Raw genomic sequence first — 21,671 nt, 5'->3', positions numbered from 1 at the left:
CTATAAACCTAAAGGACTTAATATTCAATTTGCTCGAGGAGAATCGTTCCAACTTAGTTTTTTCTATATAGTTGCAGCATTTTGTAGTTCATTTTAAGGTTCGATAAAATCACCTCGATAATGTAAGCAAGGATTTCTTTTTTCTATTTCGTGGAAAATTTTTTTTCAACATCTATACATGAAATTTGATGTAGATGTTGAAGAGATGAGATGATGAGAAGAGAGTTATTTTGGTTCTAAAATACTCAGGTGCCCCATCAGGATTGAAGTGTTGTATTAGTTATTTATTTAGATAACATCTGAACGTCGAAATAGGAACTATAATAGATAATATTCAGACGCCTAATTTTAAAGTAGTATACAGAGAGAGAGCGGGACCTTCAACATGGCGGCAGAAGGTATTAATAAGAGAAAGAGGGAAGTTGAACCCCCCTTGGACGGACAAGGTTCTACGCAGCAGGTTGAGCAGTCAACCTTACTGAAAAGTACTGAAGAAATAGCATTTCCAAGAGGTGGAGCTTCGGTACTAACACCGTTGGAATTAAAGCAAGTTGCTAACGAAGCAGCTCGTGATGTGTTATTTGGTGTTGAGGAATCTTCAAAGATGGAGGGAAGACCCAAAAAGAAGAAGAAGAATTCCAGTGGTTCGATGAAGGAAGGAGCCGGTAATGTTAAGGGATCTGAAGATACAACTGATATTATTGAGCATGTCTCCTTTAGGGCTTTAACCCCTGGAACTCTTGTGCTGGGGCAAGTTTGTTCTATTAGCAAGATGGATATCTGTGTTGCATTCACGGATAATCTAAGAGGTTATGTTCCGTTAACTAATATTTCTGATCGGTTTAGTTCAATTTTGGAGGAATTGGATGATGCTATGGAAAGTGGCTCAGACAGTGAAGACGAGGATGGTGAATACGACTCCTCCGATGAACGAAAAAATGAGAACAATAGACCAACGGCGGAACTGCCTAATCTACAGAACTACTTTACAGTGGGCCAGTGGTTGAGATGTTATGTTCAAAAAAATACAGCTTTAGACCCACAACATAAGAAGAAACACAGAATTGAGTTGTCGATTGAGCCACCCAAGGTCAATCAATTAGAAGACGAGGACTTGTCTAAAAACTCAACTATCCAATGCTCTGTTAAAAGCATAGAAGATCATGGTGCTATTCTAGATCTTGGTATCAAAAATATTACAGGTTTCATCTCCAAAAAGGATTTTCCTGGTTCTAATGAACTTTTAGCAGGGTCAGTCTTTTTAGCTAATATTGTAAAGAGAAGCGGAAGAACAGTTACCGTTAACTTTGATTTTGCATCGAAGAAGTGTAAGGTATCTCAGATATCATCAGTTGATGCTGTGATTCCTGGCCAAACTGTTGACTTTTTATGCCAAAAAATTACAAATCATGGTATTGTTGGTAAAGCATTTGGTTTAGTTGATGGTTTCCTGGGCATTTCTCAGTTGCAGTGTTTTTCCACAGATATTATAAAAAATAAGTATCCCGTTGGAAATAACATAAAGTGCAGAATTATTGCAACTTTAACTACTAAAAACGGCAACAAGACAATCCTTGTTTCTACGTTACCACATGTTTTATCATTGAATGATACATTGCTAGAGCATGAGGCACTGCAGGCCTTTTCCGTCGGTTATTTGTTAGATTCCTGTATGGTTGAGACCCGAGACCAGCAATATTTTTATATAAAGCTGTCCGATGACAGGCTTGGGCAAGTGCATATTTCAAAAATTGGCGATGTTTTACCTGCAGGCAATATGAAGGCGAGGATTATAGGGTATAATACTATTGATGCATATTATCAATTGACTACCGATCCAAAGATGTTAGAGGTTGACTACTTAAGGTCATTAGATATCCCTATAGGGAAGATTCTAACTAAATGTGAAATCACCTCTGTTTCTGATAAAGGTATAGAGCTAAATTTGTATGGCGGTCAATTTAAGGCATTTGTACCTCCTCTACATATATCAGATGTGAGATTGGTGTATCCGGAAAGGAAGTTTAAAATAGGATCTCAAGTCAAGGCTAGAGTATTAAATGTGGATCATAAGGGTCGTATATATGCCACCTTAAAAAAATCATTAGTTTCGTACGATGATTCTAGCATTCAATTGATTTCTTCATTTGAAAATGTCAAAAATCTAGAAGCAGACGACCGTAAAACTCTTGGAACTGTAGAAAGTTTCAAGCCAGGTGGGTGCATTGTCTCATTATTGGGCAACTTAAAAGCTTTTTTGCCAAACAGTGAAATATCTGAAGCTTTTGTAAAGAAAGCTCAGGATCATCTAAGATTAGGTCAAACTGTCATGATTAAGGTGCTTGAATGTAATGAAGATCGTCAAAGAATTATTGTGAGTTGTAAAGTTTCTTCAACTGCGGCATCTCAACAACAGGAAGCAATTGAAAAAATGATTGTTGGTAGATCTATTATAGACGTTACAATAGTTGAAAAGACCAAAGACTCTATTGTTGCCGAATCAAACGATGCTGGGTTGCGCGGTGTTATATTTGTTGGTCATTTATCAGATTCTAGGATAGAACAAAACAGAGCATTATTGAAGAAGTTGAAAATTGGTACAGGTTTAAGAGGTTTAGTGACAGACAAAGACACCAAGACTCGTGTTTTTAATATGACTTGCAAAAAATCTTTAATTAGGGATGCTGAAGAAGATCTACTACCTCTAAACTTTGAAAAGATTAAGAACAAAGACAAGAATTCTCCTATGCATGGTTATGTCAAATCTATATCTGAGAAGGGTATTTTTGTTGCATTTCATGGCAAGTTTGTTGGTTTGGTTCTCCCTAGCTACGCTACTGAGAGTAGAGATGTTGGCATTTCTAAGAAGTTCTATATCAACCAGTCGGTCACTGTTTACCTTCTAAGAATTGATGAAGAAAACGAAAGATTTTTGTTGACAATGAAAGAACCCAAGCTTTCTACCAATAAGGAAGAGCCAAAAGTTGTCGGAGCGCTTAATCCTGTTGATCAAAACATTAAATATCTATCAGAATATACCATTGGCAGACTCACTAAAGCGAGGATCAATTCCATTAAGAAGACGCAACTAAATGTAGTTTTAGCTGATAACCTTCATGGCAGAATCGATGTTTCTGAGATATTTGATAACTTTGAGGAGATTGAGAACATTTCTACACCATTGGTTCCGTTCAAGAAAGGAGATATTATTGATGTAAGAGTTATCGGATTCCATGACGCCAAAACACATAAGTTCTTACCAGTTTCTCATAGAAATGGTATTAACACTGTGCTGGAATTATCTGCGAAGAAATCAGTATTAAGCAATGAGCACAGAATTTTGAGCTTTAAAGATGTCAAAGTTGGTGATTCCTTGGTCGGTTTTGTCAACAACTTTTCTAAAGATTTTGTTTGGCTGACCATCTCCCAATCTTTAAAGGCAAAAATACCTAATTTTGAGTTGTCTGATGAAGGTGATATCTTTAAATCTGAAATTGACCATACTTTCCCATTGGGATCTGCCTTAAAGGTCAAAGTCACTTCTTTGGATAGTGAGCATCGCACTGTAAATGTTTCTGCTAGATCAACTTCCATCACTGTCATCAAGGATGTTGAAATAGGATCCACTCTCCCTGCACGTGTTGTAAAAGTTAGCAGTAGTTACTTGCTACTAGACTTAGGAAACAAAGTCACTGGTGTTGCATTTGTTACCGATGCTTTGGATGAATATTCCCTATCCTTGGAAACTGCTTTCGAGGGGAAAGTTGGTTCTATTGTATCCGCAACTGTTGTTGATTGTGATGTTGGAAACAATAGAATTAATTTGTCTTTACGTGGTGGAAAGCCAAAGGACCGTGATATTACTTCTCATACTGATTTAAAGCGGGGTGATGTGGTCCGTGGATTCATTAAGACAGTAACTGAAAAGGGTATTTTTGTATATCTGAGCAGATCAATCCAAGCTTTCGTTCCGGTAAGCAAGTTGACAGATGCCTATATCAAGGAATGGAAGAAGTTTTATAGACCAATGCAGCCAATTACTGCAAAGGTTGTCAATTGCGCTGATAATTCCCACATTTTATTAACAATGAAGGAATCTGAAGTCAATGGTGATTTGCACATTTTAAAGGGTTACAATGATATTCAAGTTGGTGATATATTTGAAGGCTATGTCAAGAATGTGACTGATTTCGGGGTTTTTGTGAAGCTAGGGAACACATTGAACGTTACTGGTTTGGCTCACAAGTCAGAGGTTTCTGAGGCTAAGGTTGAAGATTTGCATAATTTATTTGGCGAAGGTGATAAAGTGAAGGCTATTATCTTGAAAACAAACCCAACAAAAAAGCAGATTTCCCTGGGTCTAAAGGCTTCTTACTTCAAGAACGAGGTAGCTGATGTTGTCGAGGAGGAACAGATGATCCCTTCTGATCCTGAAAGCGAAGCAGATGAAGTAATGGAGGGCGTGGATTACAACAACGAATCTGAAAATGAGTCCGAAGAACAGGAGTTATCGAAAAAGGTGATATCATCATCTAATGATGGATTGTCACTAAGTGCTGCATTTGATTGGACTGCGTCCGTTCTAGATCAAGCAGGAGAAGTAGAAGAATCAAGTGACGAAGAGGAGGACTTTACATCAAAAAAATCCAAGAGAAACAAGAGGAAAACCAAAGTGTCTGCGGACAAGACCATTGACATTAATACGAGAGCCCCTGAATCTGTTGCTGATTATGAACGTTTGATCATGGGTAACCCCAACTCTTCTGTAATTTGGATGAACTACATGGCTTTCCAATTGCAATTAAGTGAAGTAGATAAAGCCCGTGAACTTGGTGAACGAGCATTAAAGACAATTAACTTTAGAGAAGAAGCAGAGAAGTTGAATATATGGATTGCAATTTTGAATTTAGAAAATACCTTCGGATCAGAAGAGACTCTAGAAGGGATGTTCAGAAGAGCCTGTCAGTACATGGAGTCATTCACTATACATATGAAGCTGATAAGCATTTACACAATGAGTGAAAAGTTCGATAAGGCCAATGAACTATATAGCTCAACAGCCAAGAAGTTCGGTTCTGAAAAGGTCTCCATTTGGGTCTCATGGAGTGAGTTCTTGCTGGTCCAAGGTAGAAAAGAGGAAGCCCATGCCATTTTGGCTAAAGCCTTAAATGTACTACCGAAACGTAACCATATTGAGATTGTAAGAAAAGTTGCCCAGTTGGAATTTAGCAAGGGAGAGCCGGAACAAGGTCGCTCTCTATTCGAAGGGTTACTCGCAGATGCCCCAAAGCGTATTGATCTATGGAATGTCTACATCGACCAAGAAATCAAGCTTCTAGACAAGAAGAAGGTCGAAAACCTATTCGAACGTGTCATCACCAAGAAAATTTCTAGAAAACAGGCCAAGTTCTTTTTCAATAAATGGCTACAGTTTGAAGAATCTCAAGATGACCAGCGTACCGCTGAATACGTCAAAGCTAAGGCAGCCGAATATGTTCAAAAACATCAGTCTTCCCATGAAGAAGAATAAACGCTTCATACATAGCCACTCCAATCTGTATACTAGTTTTCCCAAACTACACACATATCATATTGCAACAACTTCCACCTTCCATACTTACAAAAGTGTTAGCCACGTCTCGTTTCGTCACGCGGACAGCAATTCATTGTACCTAGAAGTCACACATAATTAATATTTCAACCTTAATTGAAAGTTTGTACTTTTGTAGAGTGTTTGTCGTAAATTCTTCTTGTGTCAATGACCAAAGTCCGGGACGGATGTACCGTTGTGTCGACGGTTGACAGTTAGTCTGCCAAGCTTTGTTGGAATAAGTAACGTCTGTCAACAAAAGGCAGAAGTACACAAAATATAAAAACCACTTCAGTTTATTCAAACATTTTACTTCACCAAACAAAGGCATTTTCAAACAATATGCACCCAAGTCCAACTAAAGGGAATCATTCCCTATATTTACTCCCGGTTTCATTTGTAAGTGGAATAATAGTATCTTGGTTAATCAGATCCAATTATCAAACTGTGACACCAAGCAGCATAACGCATTCTCTACCTAAATTTCAGTTACCTATTAACACATTAGGGTATGACGATTTGAGAGAATGTATCAAAAGCACGTCGTTGCCTTTGCAGTACTGTTATGATGGATTCAGTGGTTCTACTATTTTTGAAGCACACGTTGGATTCGGTAAGGATACTGGCGAACAATATAAGGAGTGCATTTCTAATGTGGGTTACTTAATTAACTCTAATGAAGACATGTCAAAAGACAAGGTTTTAATGAGTGTTGAGAATTGCATTAAAGGTGCACAATACACACCTGAATGGATTGTAAAGCCAGCCAGCCAGAGATCTCGACTGTTATTGGGAAGGATCTTTAAGAAGACCTATGAGTTTTTTAAGTTTTTAGTAGTACTCAGCATTTTGGGTTTTCAAGGATATTTGTTTAGTGAGAGCTACTTGAGCAAACACAAGGATCTTGAAGATTATGAGTCTCTGCCACAAGCCCAAGCCCAAACAGAAACCAAGACTGAGGAGAAGCAGAGAACTCAAAATGTATTGCATCAGAAGGAGAAGAAGCCAAGTGAGGTTCATAAGAACAGGAAATCTCCGGTAAAGGTAGACATTCAGGCAAAACCAAGGGCCATGCCAGCGGTAGAGTCTGAGAACACAGTTCCAGAGGATAATACGACAGCGGCTATTGCAAAACATACTGTACAGAGTCATGGCAATCTTCCAAGTTTACAAAGTTTGCCAAAAAACAGTTTAGTTGCCACACAGAGTAAGAACCGAGTGATTATCAACTGTAAGGAGAAGGGACTAGTGTTTGATATGACTACGAAGGAGGGCGTTCAAAAATGGCGGGATTACGTGAACCGCGGGAAGTCACATCCATCACCTATTGAGGAAAAGGCAATGGTGCCAACACAAGTATGTTTAACACCAATACCAAATCCACCAGTTGACTTCAGTCGCATTTCTCTTTACGATCACAATGGAAAGGCGTTCCGTCGAATTTTTGTACCTGGTCTCGGATGGATAACCAGAGACAGATGCATACAACTAATGCAGGAACAAGGTTACAAGGAAAACCAGGCTAGAGGATTAGACTATTAAAATAAGCTTAATAGTTTTATATTGTGTACAAATATGTAGAGCTTTTTTATTTTCCATTGATAGTGAATGTGGTGAAGTGTACGGTGTTTCAGTGGCTATCCACCACTTCGTAAAAGTCAATCAACGTTGTTGGTTTAAATGGCCATGTGTCGAATTCTCGGGCTATAATAGAGAAATCTTCGGGTGTCATACATATGGGCTTCATAGATAGTAGCCTAGGATCTAGTCTGGGTACCAAATATTCTTTTGCACCATGTCCCAAAACCTCCAGAATACTTTCCAATGGTTGGGATTTGGTAATCATCAAACGTTGAGCGCAGTAATCCCAGCTATCCAGCGACAGATCGTGCTTTACTGGAGTAACTTCCAATAGAGCTACATCGCCTTTTTCTTCTTTAATTAGGATTGGATCATTTTCCTCCAATACATCGCTATGAAACAGCTTCGAAGCCTTCTCTTCGCTTGTTGCAATTAATTTAGTTTTAGTTACCGCTTCTGTAATAAGTGAACATCTCGATCTACCTCTAAACCCCACAGGCGCTAACAGCTTAGCAGCCGTTGACTGTCCCACCCACAGCACCATTTTCACCAAACCAAAACGTTGTAACCAATTTCGGTTCGCAACACACTGCAGGTACTGCATGTACAACTGTTCGCCCCTCTTATCCGTCAAGTTCCCCATGATTAGAAAGCTATCATGAATATGATCAAGCGATTGCTTTTCAGGAGCTATAAGTTTATCCTCATTGGTTAGAGAAATAAACGATTCCCATAAATATGGCTCCTTTCTGTACAGCTTGATGCTTCCCGAACCGGAAATATGATCTTCTGCGATTTTTGCAAATGCAGCTTTTGGTTCCATTAGAATATGTGTTTGAGGTTGAACCATATCATTAAAAACCTTGGCGCCAACCCCTGGACCTGAATACATATCAACAACTTGTAGTTTAGAATTGTCTTTAAACGTCTGGTGGATTTTCATTTTATTGTATGCAGCCTCATATAGTTGGGGATTCATACTAGAATTTCTGCCATACGTGAACCTACAAGCCTTACAATCATTGAGGAAAGCTTTCCATGAGAACTGGGCACTTGCTGACATCTTCTATTGACTAAATATGAGAAGATATTTCATGTGCGATGAGGTAACAAGTGGATGAACATCGAAAATTTTCAAATCGTCAGGTTTTTCAGCGGTATAAAAAAATGACCACAGTTAAGAAGAACTCATACTCTTGCAGAAGATCACTTCAAAAGAATCTACACCAAGCTCTACCCTGCCATCACACTTAGCGATCAAATCTAATTATCTTTTGTAAACTAACAACCATCTTTTACTATGTGAATCAATTTAAATGCATTCCATGGGTGTATGGGGGCTTGTCATTTTCATAGTCTTCCAGAAAAAAGACTGTTAAAATAATATCATCAGTAACAGTGATAGTACCGGAATATATATGTATATGTAAAATAACACATCAAGTGTTGAGATAAGGTATAGATCTTTGTACACGCGTTAAAGAGGGTAATAAGAATATAAAACACATATGGGAATATAACATGGGCCCAATTATCAAGATCAAGAAATTGAAAAATTCTGGGGACGATCAGAGTGAGGGGCAGCCTAAAACGAAGAGGATTAAGCTGAAGAACAAGGCTCAAGATGAATCCAAGCAACGACAAACTTCTCCTCAAGCCCCGAAGATAAAATTGACGTTGAAAAAGAAAGATAGCGAGCCAGCAGTGAATGCTGTGGATTTGAAACAGCCGGTGAAGTTGAAGTTAAACCTCAAGAGGGATTCTGCGACTCCTGTGCCCATCAGCAGCAGCAGTAGTGCGGTAGTTACTAAGGCACCAAGAATTCGAGTTAAACCACCTCGCGTTCCCGGAGAAGGGTATGATTCGGAGGCCTCTGATATAGAGGATGATCCTCTAATGGAGGAAGGAATAATACTTCGTGTATTACCAGATATACGGGCCGAATTCGTGAAGAATTCGATCGACAGCGGTGATTATTCAGGCATTAGTATTAAATGGAAGGGCGAGAGGCATGCAGTGGTCAAGATAAATGGTTATCAATACGGGGCTGTATTATTAAATTTACCCACGATACTAGAAGTGAACAAATCTGTAGATAGAAAGAATCTCCTCAAGACATTTGATGTTTCGCAGATCCTTCTGTGTATTGCTCTAATCAATATGGAGGAGGATGTGTTTGAGTTGCAGCCGCCTGATGCTGAGGATCTGGTGAAGAAACATTTTGAGCGCTATGAAAAGGAAATTGTGGAATCCCGAAAGAAGATGATGAAAGGGTTCCAAGGTGGGTCACTAACGGATGCAGAAAGCAAACACATAGATGCCATATCGGAGAAGTGTTACGACTATAAACACGGAATTACCCCTCCGCTTTACAATGTGAGAAATCGAAGGTTCCGTCGGCATATGACGGGTCCAGAAATTGACTATATAGAAAAGGCGGTTGAGATTTTACTCAAACAAGATAGCGAAGCGGAGGAGTTTAGTTACGAGCTTGTGGATGAAGATGCAGTACTCCAGAAGACTTCATCAACGCTGGATCTCGCGCACTTTCCTGCTAGTGTCGGTGCCGGTGGGGCCAGTGATTCCGGTGGTGGTAGTGCGGGTGGGGTCGGTGCTGGTCCTGCCGTAGGCGGTACTATCGCTGGTAGCGGTATCAATCAGAAACATGTTCCTTCAGTGAGTATGACCCCTCTGGTTGCAACCGGCAACACGTCTGTGGATAGCGGTTTATTTGGCGACAGGTTCGAAAACGACGATCACGAAGATCTCGAATTGGAATTAGAACAAGCGCTTCAAGGATCCTCCAATCACGATGAAAAGGCCGCCACGGCAGATGACCAAATTTTATTAGAGGAGGCTGGTGATGAAGTGGAACAATACAACGGCGATGAGGACGACGATGAAGACGACGACGACGAAGACGACGACGACGAAGAAGAAGCTGCTCAGAAAACGGCCAAGCCTGAAACCAACGAAGATGTCCAGCACAACGAGCTCCTGAAGGATGAGCTCGGCGAACTCGAAAGTATTCTTCAGCAAAACAGAGACAAGCTTTCCAAAGCCACAAACCCGTTACTGAAATCGCGGTTCATCGACAGTATTAATAAATTGGAAAAAGAAGTTGAAATTAAACGCAAGCAACTGCTGGTAAGTGAAGAATCTCTTCAGAACAACTCCACTCTCATTCTCGACGCCAAGATAGCACCCACGTCTCGTCCTGGGGAGGAGGAAGACGACGATGAAGACGAAGACGACGAAGACGACGACGAAGAGGAAGAAGAAGATGAAGATGACGACGACGACGACGACGATGACGACGACGACGATGACGACGACGACGACGACGACGACGACGACGACGACGACGACGACGACGACGAAGAGGACAACGATCATGAACATGACCACGAACATGCGCAGCCGGTAGAACAAAAACAAATCCAAAAACAGGATAACGAAGAAGACGACCACGAAGAAGAACAAGAACAAGGAGTCCGCCAAGTACACGAAGACAACCACAAAGTACAACAATCAGAAAACCACGAAGACCCTGTCGGAGAACAACAAACGCACAGCGTCCCGCCTACCACAGAACAACCCCGAATGCTAGGAGGTGACGAGGAACTCGACCAGGATGACATGGACATGATGATGCTCTTCGGCGCCGAAGGAGACGACTAAGATCCCACCACCACCCAAACGAACCCACCATCTTTTCTTTGCATCTATGCGACTGCAAAAACGGCCGCCCTTCACATATAACGTACCCTCACCCGCATCGTCTTTCAAAAATGCACTGATGCGACAACTCCCCCCCTTCTCCACGCCCCATCTGACGTAGCTACACAACCTCCATCGCATATGATTAGTAAATCCATTCCACAACCCACTCTACGGCCCTGCATACTTCAAACGAAACAGAACACCCTCCATAAAACTTTCCCGGATCAACCTATGTCTTCCGTCTTTCCTTTTTCTGCACTGCTATAACGCATGCACTACCAGAATCAAAACAGGAATCTCTTCCCCTCCTTGCGCACACACCTATACACACCTACACACATTATATATATATATATATATTAAGGAGGACCACTCCCCGTCCCTACGCTTCCAGGCCAGTGTGTGTCATCTCGCTGTATACATGTATTATCCATGCCCATACACACCCATGCCATAGGAATCCCCGTTGCAGGACAAACGACGACGGCCCCCCCAGGTCATGTGATCTCCAGGTCACATGACCCGCAACCCTTGCTCCTAATCTCCGCCGCTCCGCTCCGGACGGTGGCCAAAACCAAAAAAGAAAATTTTTTTCTTAGAAAAACAAAAAATGAACCAAAATGGACGGAGAGGAAACTCTCGTACTTTCGTTATCCTATCCTCCCTTTGCTCCCTAGAAGCCTGGTTGCTGGTTTTAATTGATTATTTATCACTATTATTATTTGTTTATTATTAGAGTCGAGAGAGAGGGAACGGCTCTCAGAAAACAACAAGGGTTGACAAACAACAACAAACAAGCGAGTAATCAAAAGTAGCACATCATAATAGTTGTACAGGGATTTTTTGTTTTTAAGTTACGGTTGGAGAGACAGAGCAGAGAAAAACAGCGAGCGAAACAGCGGTATAGAGAAAGGGAGATCTTATAGTATTAATCGAGGAGAGATAATCAATCGTATCTGTTATAGGGAGTAGATCATTGTAGTGATTATTAGGTGGCGTTTTTAATTTTATATATTGTGATCTCTCTTTTATTTTTTGTTATTGTTGTTGTTGGTTGTTCAGGATGGATATGGAAATTCCGCAGAGACAGTTGACTAAGGAAGAAATCAACAGATGCTATTTGGTATGGTGATTTTTTGTTTTCTAGTGGGTTTGATTTTTTGGATTAGTACTAACGATGATTTGATGTTTTTGTAGAGGTGGCAGCAGTTACGTAACCAGCATGGGGAGAATGCCAGTACAATTCCGGAGTTCATATACTTTACGAGGGTGTTGAGGCAGGCTGCGAAGCAGCAGCAGCAGCAGCAGCAGCAGCAGGCCCAGACGCCGCAGCAGGTGCCGCAGCCAATGGAGAGACAGGGGTCTTCTGGAGGGGTTTCCAATGGGGGTATTTCACCGGGCAATTCTAGTGGGAGTGCAAGTGCTGGGGTTGGGTGTATGGCGTTTACCCAGGAGCAGTCTGAGTTGCTCAAGGCGCAGATCACTGCGTTGAAGTGTTTGGCTCACAAGCAGCCCATTCCGAAGGAGGCTCTTCAGGTGGTACAGGTGTCGTTGGATAGTCCTCCGAATTTGAGACAGATGGTGACGGCTGTCACTAGTATTCTGTCTCGAAGACAGGAGCAAAGCGGTGGGTCCGGGGAGACGGCAGAGACGGTGTCTCATGGTGTACCGCTGCCGCAGCAGACGTCAGCTGCTGGTGCTGCCAGCAAGCGGTCGTCTGGGAGTCTATCGCCCAGATCTTCTGTGACGCCTGTAGGGATAGTGGATCAAGATGCAAAGTTTCGCATGGGCAGCGATGCGTTTGCAGGGGCAGCTGTGCAGCACAACCAGCTGCCGTCCGCAGAAAGCCAGCTGCCCCCGAAGCAGCAGGCCACCCGCTCGCTAGATGAGTATAGAAAAGCGCATCCAGACATACCCAAGATTGTCGACATTACGAACCCTACAATGATAGTTGATAGTTACAGCGTTCCTAAGGTGCCCAATGTGGTCGATTACGTGGACTTGTTTACATCCGCTAAGAACCCAAAGTTGATGATACAGCCGGGGATTTTACCGATGGGGATGGATGTGCATTCAGCGATGGAAGTCTATCAGACCTTAACGGCGCTTGATATAGACACTAGTGTGGATGATGCCTTGAACAGCCTTTCTGATGAGTCACTTGGGGAGACGGAAAAAGCAGATGCTCTTCTACAGTATTATTCTTTGCAGCTTTTGCCCCTCCAAAAGGCGGTCCGTGGTCATGTTCTGCAGTTTGAGTGGTTTCAAAATACTTTGTTGACCAACACGCATCCAAATTTCTTATCCAAGATCAGAAAGGTTAATATCCAGGACGCGCTGCTCACGAACGATTTGTATAAGCGGCACGAGTTGCAGCAGGATGAGCGCCAGAAATTTGAAAAGTCTGCCAAGTTGGAAACGATCATGGAATACTCAATTAGTTGGTTTAATCAGCGCATGGATAAGAGAGCGGCCAGAATGAAGTTTAGTCATCGGCTAATCACAGTTCATGGCAACTTGGAGAAGGATGAGCAGAAGCGTGTGGAAAGAAACGCCAAACAACGTTTGCAGGCATTGAAATCCAATGACGAGGAGGCGTACATCAAGTTATTAGACCAGACAAAGGATACCAGGATCACCCATTTGTTGAAACAAACTAATGCCTTTTTGGATTCCTTAACGAAAGCTGTTAAGGACCAACAAAAGTATACCCAGGAAAAGATACATTCACATTTGCAAGACGAAGAAAGTAGTAGTAGTAGTGGCTCGGATGATGGAAAGCTTAACAAGCTTTCGTCTGCTGTTGATGTCGGCGATGATGAACGCGAGAGGATTGATTATTACGAAGTCGCACACAAAATCAAGGAAGATGTGAAAAAGCAACCCAGCATTCTTGTTGGTGGTACCTTGAAAGAATATCAAATAAAAGGTTTGCAATGGATGGTGTCATTATTCAACAATCATTTAAATGGCATTCTTGCAGATGAAATGGGCTTAGGTAAGACTATTCAGACTATATCCCTATTAACGTACTTGTACGAGGTCAAGGGCATCCGAGGTCCCTTTTTAGTAGTTGTGCCATTATCAACGTTAACCAATTGGAATGCAGAGTTTGATAAATGGGCTCCAACGCTACGCAAAATTGCATTTAAGGGTCCTCCTAGTGAACGTAAGGCGCTAACGGGTATCATAAAATCCGGTAGTTTCGAGGTGGTTTTGACCACTTTTGAATATATCATTAAGGAGCGTCCCTTATTGTCAAAAATCAAGTGGGTACATATGATTATTGACGAAGGACACAGAATGAAAAATTCTCAATCTAAATTATCTTTGACGTTAAATCAGTTCTATCATACCGATTATAGATTGATTTTGACTGGTACACCATTACAGAACAATTTACCCGAATTGTGGGCGTTGTTGAATTTCGTATTGCCCAAGATCTTTAACTCGGTAAAATCCTTCGATGAATGGTTCAACACCCCGTTTGCTAACACTGGTGGCCAAGACAAGATCGAGTTAAGCGAAGAAGAAACGTTATTGGTCATTAGAAGATTGCATAAAGTTTTAAGGCCATTTTTGTTACGTCGTTTAAAGAAAGATGTTGAAAAGGAATTGCCTGACAAGGTCGAGAAAGTTTTGAAATGTAGGATGAGCGCTTTGCAACAGAAGTTGTACGAGCAGATGTTGAAGCATCGTAGATTGTTTGTTGTGGATGAGCAAAGTAATAAAAAAATGGTGGGGTTGCGTGGCTTCAATAACCAAATTATGCAATTAAAAAAAATTTGTAACCATCCTTTTGTCTTCGAACAAGTGGAGGATCAAATAAACCCCAAAAGAGAGACTAATGCGAATATATGGCGTGTATCTGGGAAATTTGAACTTTTAGAAAAAATCCTACCCAAATTCAAAGCTTCAGGTCATCGAGTATTAATATTCTTTCAAATGACCCAAATCATGGATATCATGGAGGATTTTCTAAGATTCTGTGATATGAAGTATTTGAGGCTAGATGGTCATACGAAGTCAGACGATCGTACAACATTATTAAATATGTTTAATGCCCCCGATTCTGAATATTTTTGTTTCTTGTTATCCACCAGAGCTGGTGGCTTGGGTTTGAATTTGCAAACAGCCGATACTGTTATTATATTCGATACAGACTGGAATCCTCACCAAGACCTTCAAGCACAAGACAGGGCACACAGAATTGGGCAAAAGAATGAGGTTAGAATCTTGAGGTTGATTACTGATAATTCTGTTGAGGAAGTTATTCTTGAGAGGGCGCACAAAAAATTAGACATTGACGGCAAGGTTATTCAAGCAGGTAAATTTGATAACAAGTCAACAGCAGAGGAGCAAGAGGCCTTATTAAGGTCTCTATTGGAAGCCGAAGAAGACCAAAAAAAGAGGAGAGAACTAGGCATAGATGAAGATGAACAATTAGATGACAGTGAATTGAATGAAATTTTGGCAAGAAATGATGATGAATTGAAGTTGTTCGCAGAGATTGATGCTGAACGTAACCGGAAGCAGTTGGCGGAAGGTATCACTTCTAGATTAATGGATAAGTTAGAGTTACCTGATTTTTACCACCAAGATATTGCTGCTCAGATTGAAAAAGAAAAGTCTGAGCGAATGTTTGTAGGTGGTAGGGGAACCAGAGATAGGAAAGCAACCCATTATGGTGATAGTATGAGCGAGGAACAATGGTTAAAGCAGTTTGAAGTTAGTGACGACGATGAAGATGGTATCATGCGTGCTACAGACCGCGCTTATACCTCTGGTTCAAACTTTTCTACCATTGTTGATGAAAACTATGACCCTATTATTCCTATGAAGAGGAAGCAGGGACCTGGTAGACCTCCAAAGTTTAAAAAAGTTAGATTAGACGTTGACTTTGAAGTTGACCACTTATTACCCCAAACAACTGCTGATGATCCTCCCATTGATGGATTGGTAAAAGATAACCCAATCAAAAACGATGCATCCCAAATTGGGGGCAAGACATCTATTAAGTCAGTTAGGGTTACCAAGGCCAAGCCAAAAGTTAGAGGTCGCAGGGGTCGTCCAGCTAAGAATGGTAGGAATTTTTTGAGGGATATGCCAAAAAAGCCGCTGGACGAGAGGCACGAAGTCTCTCTTAAGGCTAAGCAGTTGTATGACTACATATTGAGTTATCGAAACGAAGAGTACAGAAGGTTAGCGGATATATTTTTAGTTAGGCCGTCCAAGAAGTTATATCCTGATTATTACATGTTGATCAAATATCCTGCAGCCCTTGAAAATGTTAAGAGACACATAGATACGCTGGCATATGATTTTTTAAAGGAAGCCCTCGAAGACTTTCACTTAATCTTTGCAAATGCAAGGGTTTATAACACAGAAGGCTCAGTGATTTATAACGATTCCATTGAGCTAGAGGATGCAGCCGTCCAAAAGTATAAGGAATTATCGGGGGATAACAATATAGAGGTTGATTTTAGTGAATTTGATTCGCACTATGGTACGATCGTACCATTTTCTCAACAAAACACTCAGAAAAGTGTTAATACCAGTGTAACACCTTGAATGAGTTTAGGACTGGATGAGCTCCTAAAATCAAGAACATATTTGGAGTACGTTGAGATGTTGCATATATAAAACTGGATTTGTAATCATAAAACTGTTCATAACTATGTATGTGAATGCATATACACGTGAGGTTCGGAGCAATGAACAAGCACAAACTAAGGGTTAAGATATTTTCAACCTCTGCGAAGTTCAACGTAGACAGAGGTGCAACACATATCTTCAACTACAACCTAACATAATTATGAGTACAGAAAATTGCCAATTGTAATAAAGTGCTTTCCCAAGATTACGTTCAACAGAAAGAATGTCATACCACTAGTGAATTTAATTTACTGGACAGATGACGTGAGAAAGGCTAAAACCCTCTTTTGGCCAAATCAGCCTAATTCCGACTCATTGCAGTAATCATTCACATTTATTACTTCTTCATCCAAAAAACACTGGTTTTAGCAGAATAAAGAAAAATAACTGTCATAATATTTCATAGCAATCCATGATCTAACTTCTTAGCAGTATTTAGTTCTCATTACTTAAACTTTGCTCAAGAGGCTCTCAAATTCATCATACGTAAGCTCGGATTTGTCCCCTTCATATTTAATAACCTCGATGAAATACTGATCATAGTTCTCCATTATTTGCTCAACATATTGCCAACACCCAGCCTTCTCAATAAGGTTCTCAAACGTTTCAATCTGAGTCCAGTTGTGCTCCTCCATCACTTCAGGCAGGAATGTGGCACTGCAAGTCTTACCAGTCTTCGGGTGTGTGAATAAAAGCTCCACCCCGTGCTTCCCTATCTTCCAATCGTAAATATCCCCCGTCCCATCAGCGTAAATCGACTTAAAGTTTGACAGAATGTTACAGCTACACTTCAGCTTTGGCAATTCCGTCGCTCCAATAGGAGAGAATCTCGAATCTTGTAGTGCCGCAATAAGAGAGTACTTTTCGATGCCTCTCAATAGTGGTAGCTTTGAAAATGTACCAATACACCCACGAAGTTGATATGTCTTGTCCATTCCTAACTTCTTCCAGGTAACAAACAATGACGAGTGTTCTTTCTCCTTGCCATTCGCTAAGGCGTATCTTGGATATATCTTACTTTTAATAGTATCAAACGTTAGTCCTACTGCCTCATTATTGAAATGAGCGTATAGCTGATAAAACGCATAAAAAGTGAAAGGAGTACTGCCTGAACCCTGCATATCAGACATCGTTTTCTGCTTTCCTATATGGCCTTTTAAAAGTAGCTCGGTAAGTCGTGATGGTAGATGACTTGAGAAATTATTACCAGGGGATGATGGTACTTGCTTTGCTGGCATACCGTTTTCACTTTTAGGATTATCGTGGAACACACCATGGAATACGCACATTATAAGATCTTGGAGTGCTAGCTACCATTTCGAAATAAACTACTGGAAGTCATTCAACAAGTGCCAATATACATTGCTTGTGAACTTATACTGCTTAATAGACGTGGGATCCGGAACATAGTATTATTAACACCACACCCTTATACCGTAAGCATCCATATCCATTCGGACATCGACTTTATTTTTCAGATTTAAAACACAAACAGTATGTGCACAGCCGGAACGACTTGAACAACACCCTGTTAGTGGATCATAGACGGTTCTTAGTCAAGGTTTATCACCTAGTAATGCGGTTATTTGGGTCTATTTTGGTCGGTGTTGCTATTATTGTCCAGTGGATAAATGCCGAAAACTTGTACGATGGTTCTCCACATATTGTTGAATTGACACCGAAGAATTTTGAAAAGGTAGTGGACCTAACTAACTATACCAGTGTGGTTGAGTTCTATGCTCCATGGTGTGGGTACTGCCAACGATTGCAGGGGACCTTTAAGAAGGTAGCGAAGGCTTTGGATGGTGTTGTGCAGGTTGCTGCGGTGAATTGTGATGAAGCTAAGAACAAGCGGCTTTGTGCCAAGCATCGGATACAAGGATTCCCAACATTGATGGTGTTCAGGCCTCCTAAGGTAGATGTGAATAAGCCTGGGAGTGTGACCAAGCGGTCTATGCGGCATGGGATGGAGGTTTACTCGGGAGCACAGGAGGTGAAACCGTTGGTGAACTTTGCGGTTTCTCGGATCAAGAACTATGTTACCAAATGGATGCATATCGGCAAGTTGGGCGATGTTGTTCAGAACACTGACAGCAGTATTAGATATGCTGCGTTGCTTATTTCGAAGAGGGATATGATTTCCCCAGTGTACAAGAGTATTGCTATTGACTGGTTGGGCAAAATTGAGTTCTATTACATTAGCCATGCTAGGTTGGCAGGCGCTAAGTCGTTTGAATTACCATCTCATCCGAACATCGAAGCATTCGTGCGGGGTTTGATCACAGCCGATCATGAAGAGAGTAAACTAGTATTGTTTGATAAAGAAAAGGATGAACTCCATGTGTTCGGTGAGGGAGCAATTAAAAAATTGAATGTGGCTACATTCTTATCACAATTTGAGACTCCACAAGAAGGCCCACTCTCGAAGAGAGAAGATTTTTTGAATTCCTTAAAGACAGGCTCAAAAAAGACGTCCTCCAAGAAACATAAGAAACAGCAAGAATTAGATCATGATGAACTGTAGATACTTTGAAGTGCCTTTGGCGTTAAATACATGATTATGTTTGGAGGTCAAAGTCGTATTTTGTGTGTGTGTGGGGGGGGGAGCGGTTACCCTCTTTATACCAAGTCGGTTTACTGAAGTGTGAAAAAGTACAAACTGTGATAGTTACTAGTTTTATATAAGTCTTTGGTTCTGAATTTACCACCAGATTAGTTCTGTACATATAGCGGTCTTGTTCAGTTTGGTCCCAAACCTCTGATAATGATTACAAAGTACTTTACCAGTGTTGTGGTGAGGTTTAGCCCGTTTAGTAAGGAAGGTATGTGTTTTCTCGCTAAATGAGTATATCTAGCGTTAAAAATACTAACTTGTAACTAGCTAAGAATGCAAGACTCTTTTTATCTGCAATTCCTCCAATTCAAAGAGCAAGTTCTACTAAGTTATCAACTGAGTTGATGACTGATTCTTCAACAAAACCATCACTGATTAAAGTGACTTTCAAGGATAAAACCATAATGGAAGTGGATCCAGGTTCCATGAGTTTCAAGGAAATTTCCAGTTTCTTCGATCGTCATTCGAGGAAACTACAGTTAAAGGACAGTATTGAATCTAGGTAGGTTTGTTTTATCCCAGTATTTTTTGCATTCCTCTGTCGCCATCTATGTATATATATGTAACCGATAACATTTATCTAACATCAAAAAAAAGACGAACTACATTTGTTCAAAGAGAGATATCTACAATGTCTGTATACGAGCTATGGATTTATTACTCGAGCAAATCATTGAGAAGCCATCTCTTTAACTACATAGCACCGCTGCTGATTTCTCGAGGTCTCCCTCTAACGGTAATTGTTGTGCCTGGTAGTGTCCGAAAATTTTCGACGTCAAAAAAAGAACTTTAAATTTAAAGCCTGGTCTTTCTCATCTCATCCAATCTCATCACATTCAGAATAGCAGCTAACGGAGAGCATATGTCTCATTACTTCAAGAACATACAACCAGGATTAGCATCTGATGAGTCTGACGATGATGAGCTTTCGCATGTGCTGAGGAAGCAACATGAGAGGGATGATCAGAACAGCGAGAGTGATGAATTTAGCTCCCTTACTTTTGGCTCACTAAAACAAGCAGCAGATATGCTACATAATGAGGAGGATAATAGTAGCTCTTCTAAAAGGAAGCTCCTGAAGAAGCGTGAGGTATCTAAGAGTGTTCAGGAATCCATGGAGCCAGTTGCACCAGAAGAAACCGATCATTCTTTTGACGATGAAATAAGCTCTTCAGATGCAGAAGCAGGATTCTTTGAATCAGAAGATACTATTCATCCTGGTAGCAAGAAGAAGCAGAAGAAGAAGAAGATAGGGAAGCATGCACCCAAAGAACACTCTGCAAAGAAACCAGTCAGTAGAATAAGACAAATCGAAGGCCTGGAAAATCCAAAGCAAGCAGGAGGAAGTCAATTATATGAAGACATTCGATTTGACCGCTCCATGGGTAAAGAGGAGAACTTCAATAAGGTTCGCGATAGATATAGATTTTTGGATGAATATAGGGAAAAGGAGATATCCGATTTGAGGTCTATGCTAGCTGATCGTAAACTAATGTCCAAGGTATCAGACCATGAAAGGGAAAACATTCAAGCTAGACTAACTAGTCTAACATCAAAGCTTCAATCCATTCAAAACAGAGATTTGGAAGCCAAAATAATCAAAGAATATGAACAGCAAATAAACCAAAGCAACAAATCGAAATTCCATCTCAAGAAGTCCGAAAAACGTAAGATCATTCAAAAATGGAAGTTCGATCACATGAAGTCAAAGCAAAGAGAGAAGGTAATGGAGAGGAAAAGAAAGAAAATACGTGGTAAGGAGTTTAAAAACTTCGAATTCCATAAAGGCTAAATAATAAGTTTGACCTATGTACATACGTAATTAATCACAATAAAATAAAATAAAATAAGAAACTGTCTGCTGCTGTGCCAACTGTTACAACCTACAATTTGTCGCCTCCCTTGGATAACCACTCCTTAATCGACCCCGGCCAAACTGCAGTATTCACATACCCATACGAGTTAGCCAACTCTTGCGCTGCCTGCGCTCTTACCCCAGCTGCACAGAAAAATATCAACTCTTTGTCCATCGATGGCTTCTCAATACCAAAAACTTCCTTGAACTCATCAGGGGCTAAAGACAAAGCCCCAGGATATGTCTTCAACGGCAAATTAATCGAATTTGGCAACCGGTATTCCTGCAACTCACCTACCTCTCTAACATCCACTAACACCTTCGAATTATTTGGTTTCAGAACCAATTGTTTAATATCCTCAAACTGATACTGCTTGGGTACCTTTGATGCCATTGTTCTAGAAATTAGCGGACGAGAGAATGCCGATCTTAACATATCTAAACCCGCTCCGAATAAACAACACAGAACGATCTAAACAAACCCAATGAAAACCTTAATACACTGAATGGCTTTTACACTCGCAAAACCTACACCTATACAATTCAACAATGCGTCCTTAAGCCTATTATATACACATAAATTACCACTTCCATCAAATATAAGAAATGATATAAAATCCTTAAGTTAAAAACGGAAAACCAAACTTTTCAAT

General features: G+C 40.7%; 10 protein-coding genes across 10 annotated transcripts; 7 read left to right on the top strand and 3 right to left on the bottom strand.

Annotated features, from left to right (window-relative positions):
• Positions 1-385: 385 nt before the first annotated feature.
• RRP5 (Rrp5p) lies at positions 386-5,530 on the top strand (the record flags this gene model as incomplete). Its single annotated transcript, XM_003647413.1, has 1 exon — positions 386-5,530. The coding sequence occupies one exon, from the start codon at positions 386-388 to the stop codon at positions 5,528-5,530; it is 5,145 nt and encodes a 1,714-aa protein (XP_003647461.1).
• Positions 5,531-5,932: 402 nt separating this feature from the next.
• Positions 5,933-7,132, top strand: Ecym_6261 (uncharacterized protein; the record flags this gene model as incomplete). Its single annotated transcript, XM_003647412.1, has 1 exon — positions 5,933-7,132. One exon carries the CDS (start codon positions 5,933-5,935, stop codon positions 7,130-7,132), a length of 1,200 nt encoding a protein of 399 aa, XP_003647460.1.
• Positions 7,133-7,220: 88 nt separating this feature from the next.
• Positions 7,221-8,234, bottom strand: MTF1 (RNA polymerase specificity factor; the record flags this gene model as incomplete). The annotated part of the gene is made up of 1 exon (XM_003647411.1): positions 7,221-8,234. The coding sequence occupies one exon, from the start codon at positions 8,232-8,234 to the stop codon at positions 7,221-7,223; it is 1,014 nt and encodes a 337-aa protein (XP_003647459.1).
• Positions 8,235-8,692: 458 nt separating this feature from the next.
• TAF7 (TATA-binding protein-associated factor TAF7) lies at positions 8,693-10,852 on the top strand (the record flags this gene model as incomplete). Its single annotated transcript, XM_003647410.1, has 1 exon — positions 8,693-10,852. The coding sequence occupies one exon, from the start codon at positions 8,693-8,695 to the stop codon at positions 10,850-10,852; it is 2,160 nt and encodes a 719-aa protein (XP_003647458.1).
• Positions 10,853-11,957: 1,105 nt separating this feature from the next.
• SNF2 (SWI/SNF catalytic subunit SNF2) lies at positions 11,958-16,465 on the top strand (the record flags this gene model as incomplete). Its single annotated transcript, XM_003647409.1, has 2 exons — positions 11,958-12,017; positions 12,092-16,465. The coding sequence occupies 2 exons, from the start codon at positions 11,958-11,960 to the stop codon at positions 16,463-16,465; spliced, it is 4,434 nt and encodes a 1,477-aa protein (XP_003647457.1).
• Positions 16,466-16,998: 533 nt separating this feature from the next.
• Positions 16,999-17,838, bottom strand: Ecym_6257 (uncharacterized protein; the record flags this gene model as incomplete). Its single annotated transcript, XM_003647408.1, has 1 exon — positions 16,999-17,838. The coding sequence occupies one exon, from the start codon at positions 17,836-17,838 to the stop codon at positions 16,999-17,001; it is 840 nt and encodes a 279-aa protein (XP_003647456.1).
• Positions 17,839-18,125: 287 nt separating this feature from the next.
• On the top strand, positions 18,126-19,073 carry MPD1 (protein disulfide isomerase MPD1; the record flags this gene model as incomplete). Its single annotated transcript, XM_003647407.1, has 1 exon — positions 18,126-19,073. The coding sequence occupies one exon, from the start codon at positions 18,126-18,128 to the stop codon at positions 19,071-19,073; it is 948 nt and encodes a 315-aa protein (XP_003647455.1).
• A 240-nt stretch (positions 19,074-19,313) lies between these two features.
• MRPL44 (mitochondrial 54S ribosomal protein mL53) lies at positions 19,314-19,669 on the top strand (the record flags this gene model as incomplete). Its single annotated transcript, XM_003647406.1, has 2 exons — positions 19,314-19,371; positions 19,431-19,669. The coding sequence occupies 2 exons, from the start codon at positions 19,314-19,316 to the stop codon at positions 19,667-19,669; spliced, it is 297 nt and encodes a 98-aa protein (XP_003647454.1).
• A 356-nt stretch (positions 19,670-20,025) lies between these two features.
• On the top strand, positions 20,026-20,955 carry RRP36 (rRNA-processing protein RRP36; the record flags this gene model as incomplete). The annotated part of the gene is made up of 1 exon (XM_003647405.1): positions 20,026-20,955. One exon carries the CDS (start codon positions 20,026-20,028, stop codon positions 20,953-20,955), a length of 930 nt encoding a protein of 309 aa, XP_003647453.1.
• Positions 20,956-21,046: 91 nt separating this feature from the next.
• Positions 21,047-21,454, bottom strand: RDL2 (thiosulfate sulfurtransferase RDL2; the record flags this gene model as incomplete). Its single annotated transcript, XM_003647404.1, has 1 exon — positions 21,047-21,454. One exon carries the CDS (start codon positions 21,452-21,454, stop codon positions 21,047-21,049), a length of 408 nt encoding a protein of 135 aa, XP_003647452.1.
• Positions 21,455-21,671: the final 217 nt, after the last annotated feature.

Source organism: Eremothecium cymbalariae, chromosome 6 (assembly GCF_000235365.1).
Source record: "Eremothecium cymbalariae DBVPG#7215 chromosome 6, complete sequence".
NCBI classification, from domain to species: Eukaryota; Fungi; Ascomycota; class Saccharomycetes; order Saccharomycetales; family Saccharomycetaceae; genus Eremothecium; species Eremothecium cymbalariae.
The sequence above is the reverse complement of the archived record's forward strand: the minus strand, read 5'-3'. Positions and strand labels throughout refer to the sequence as shown.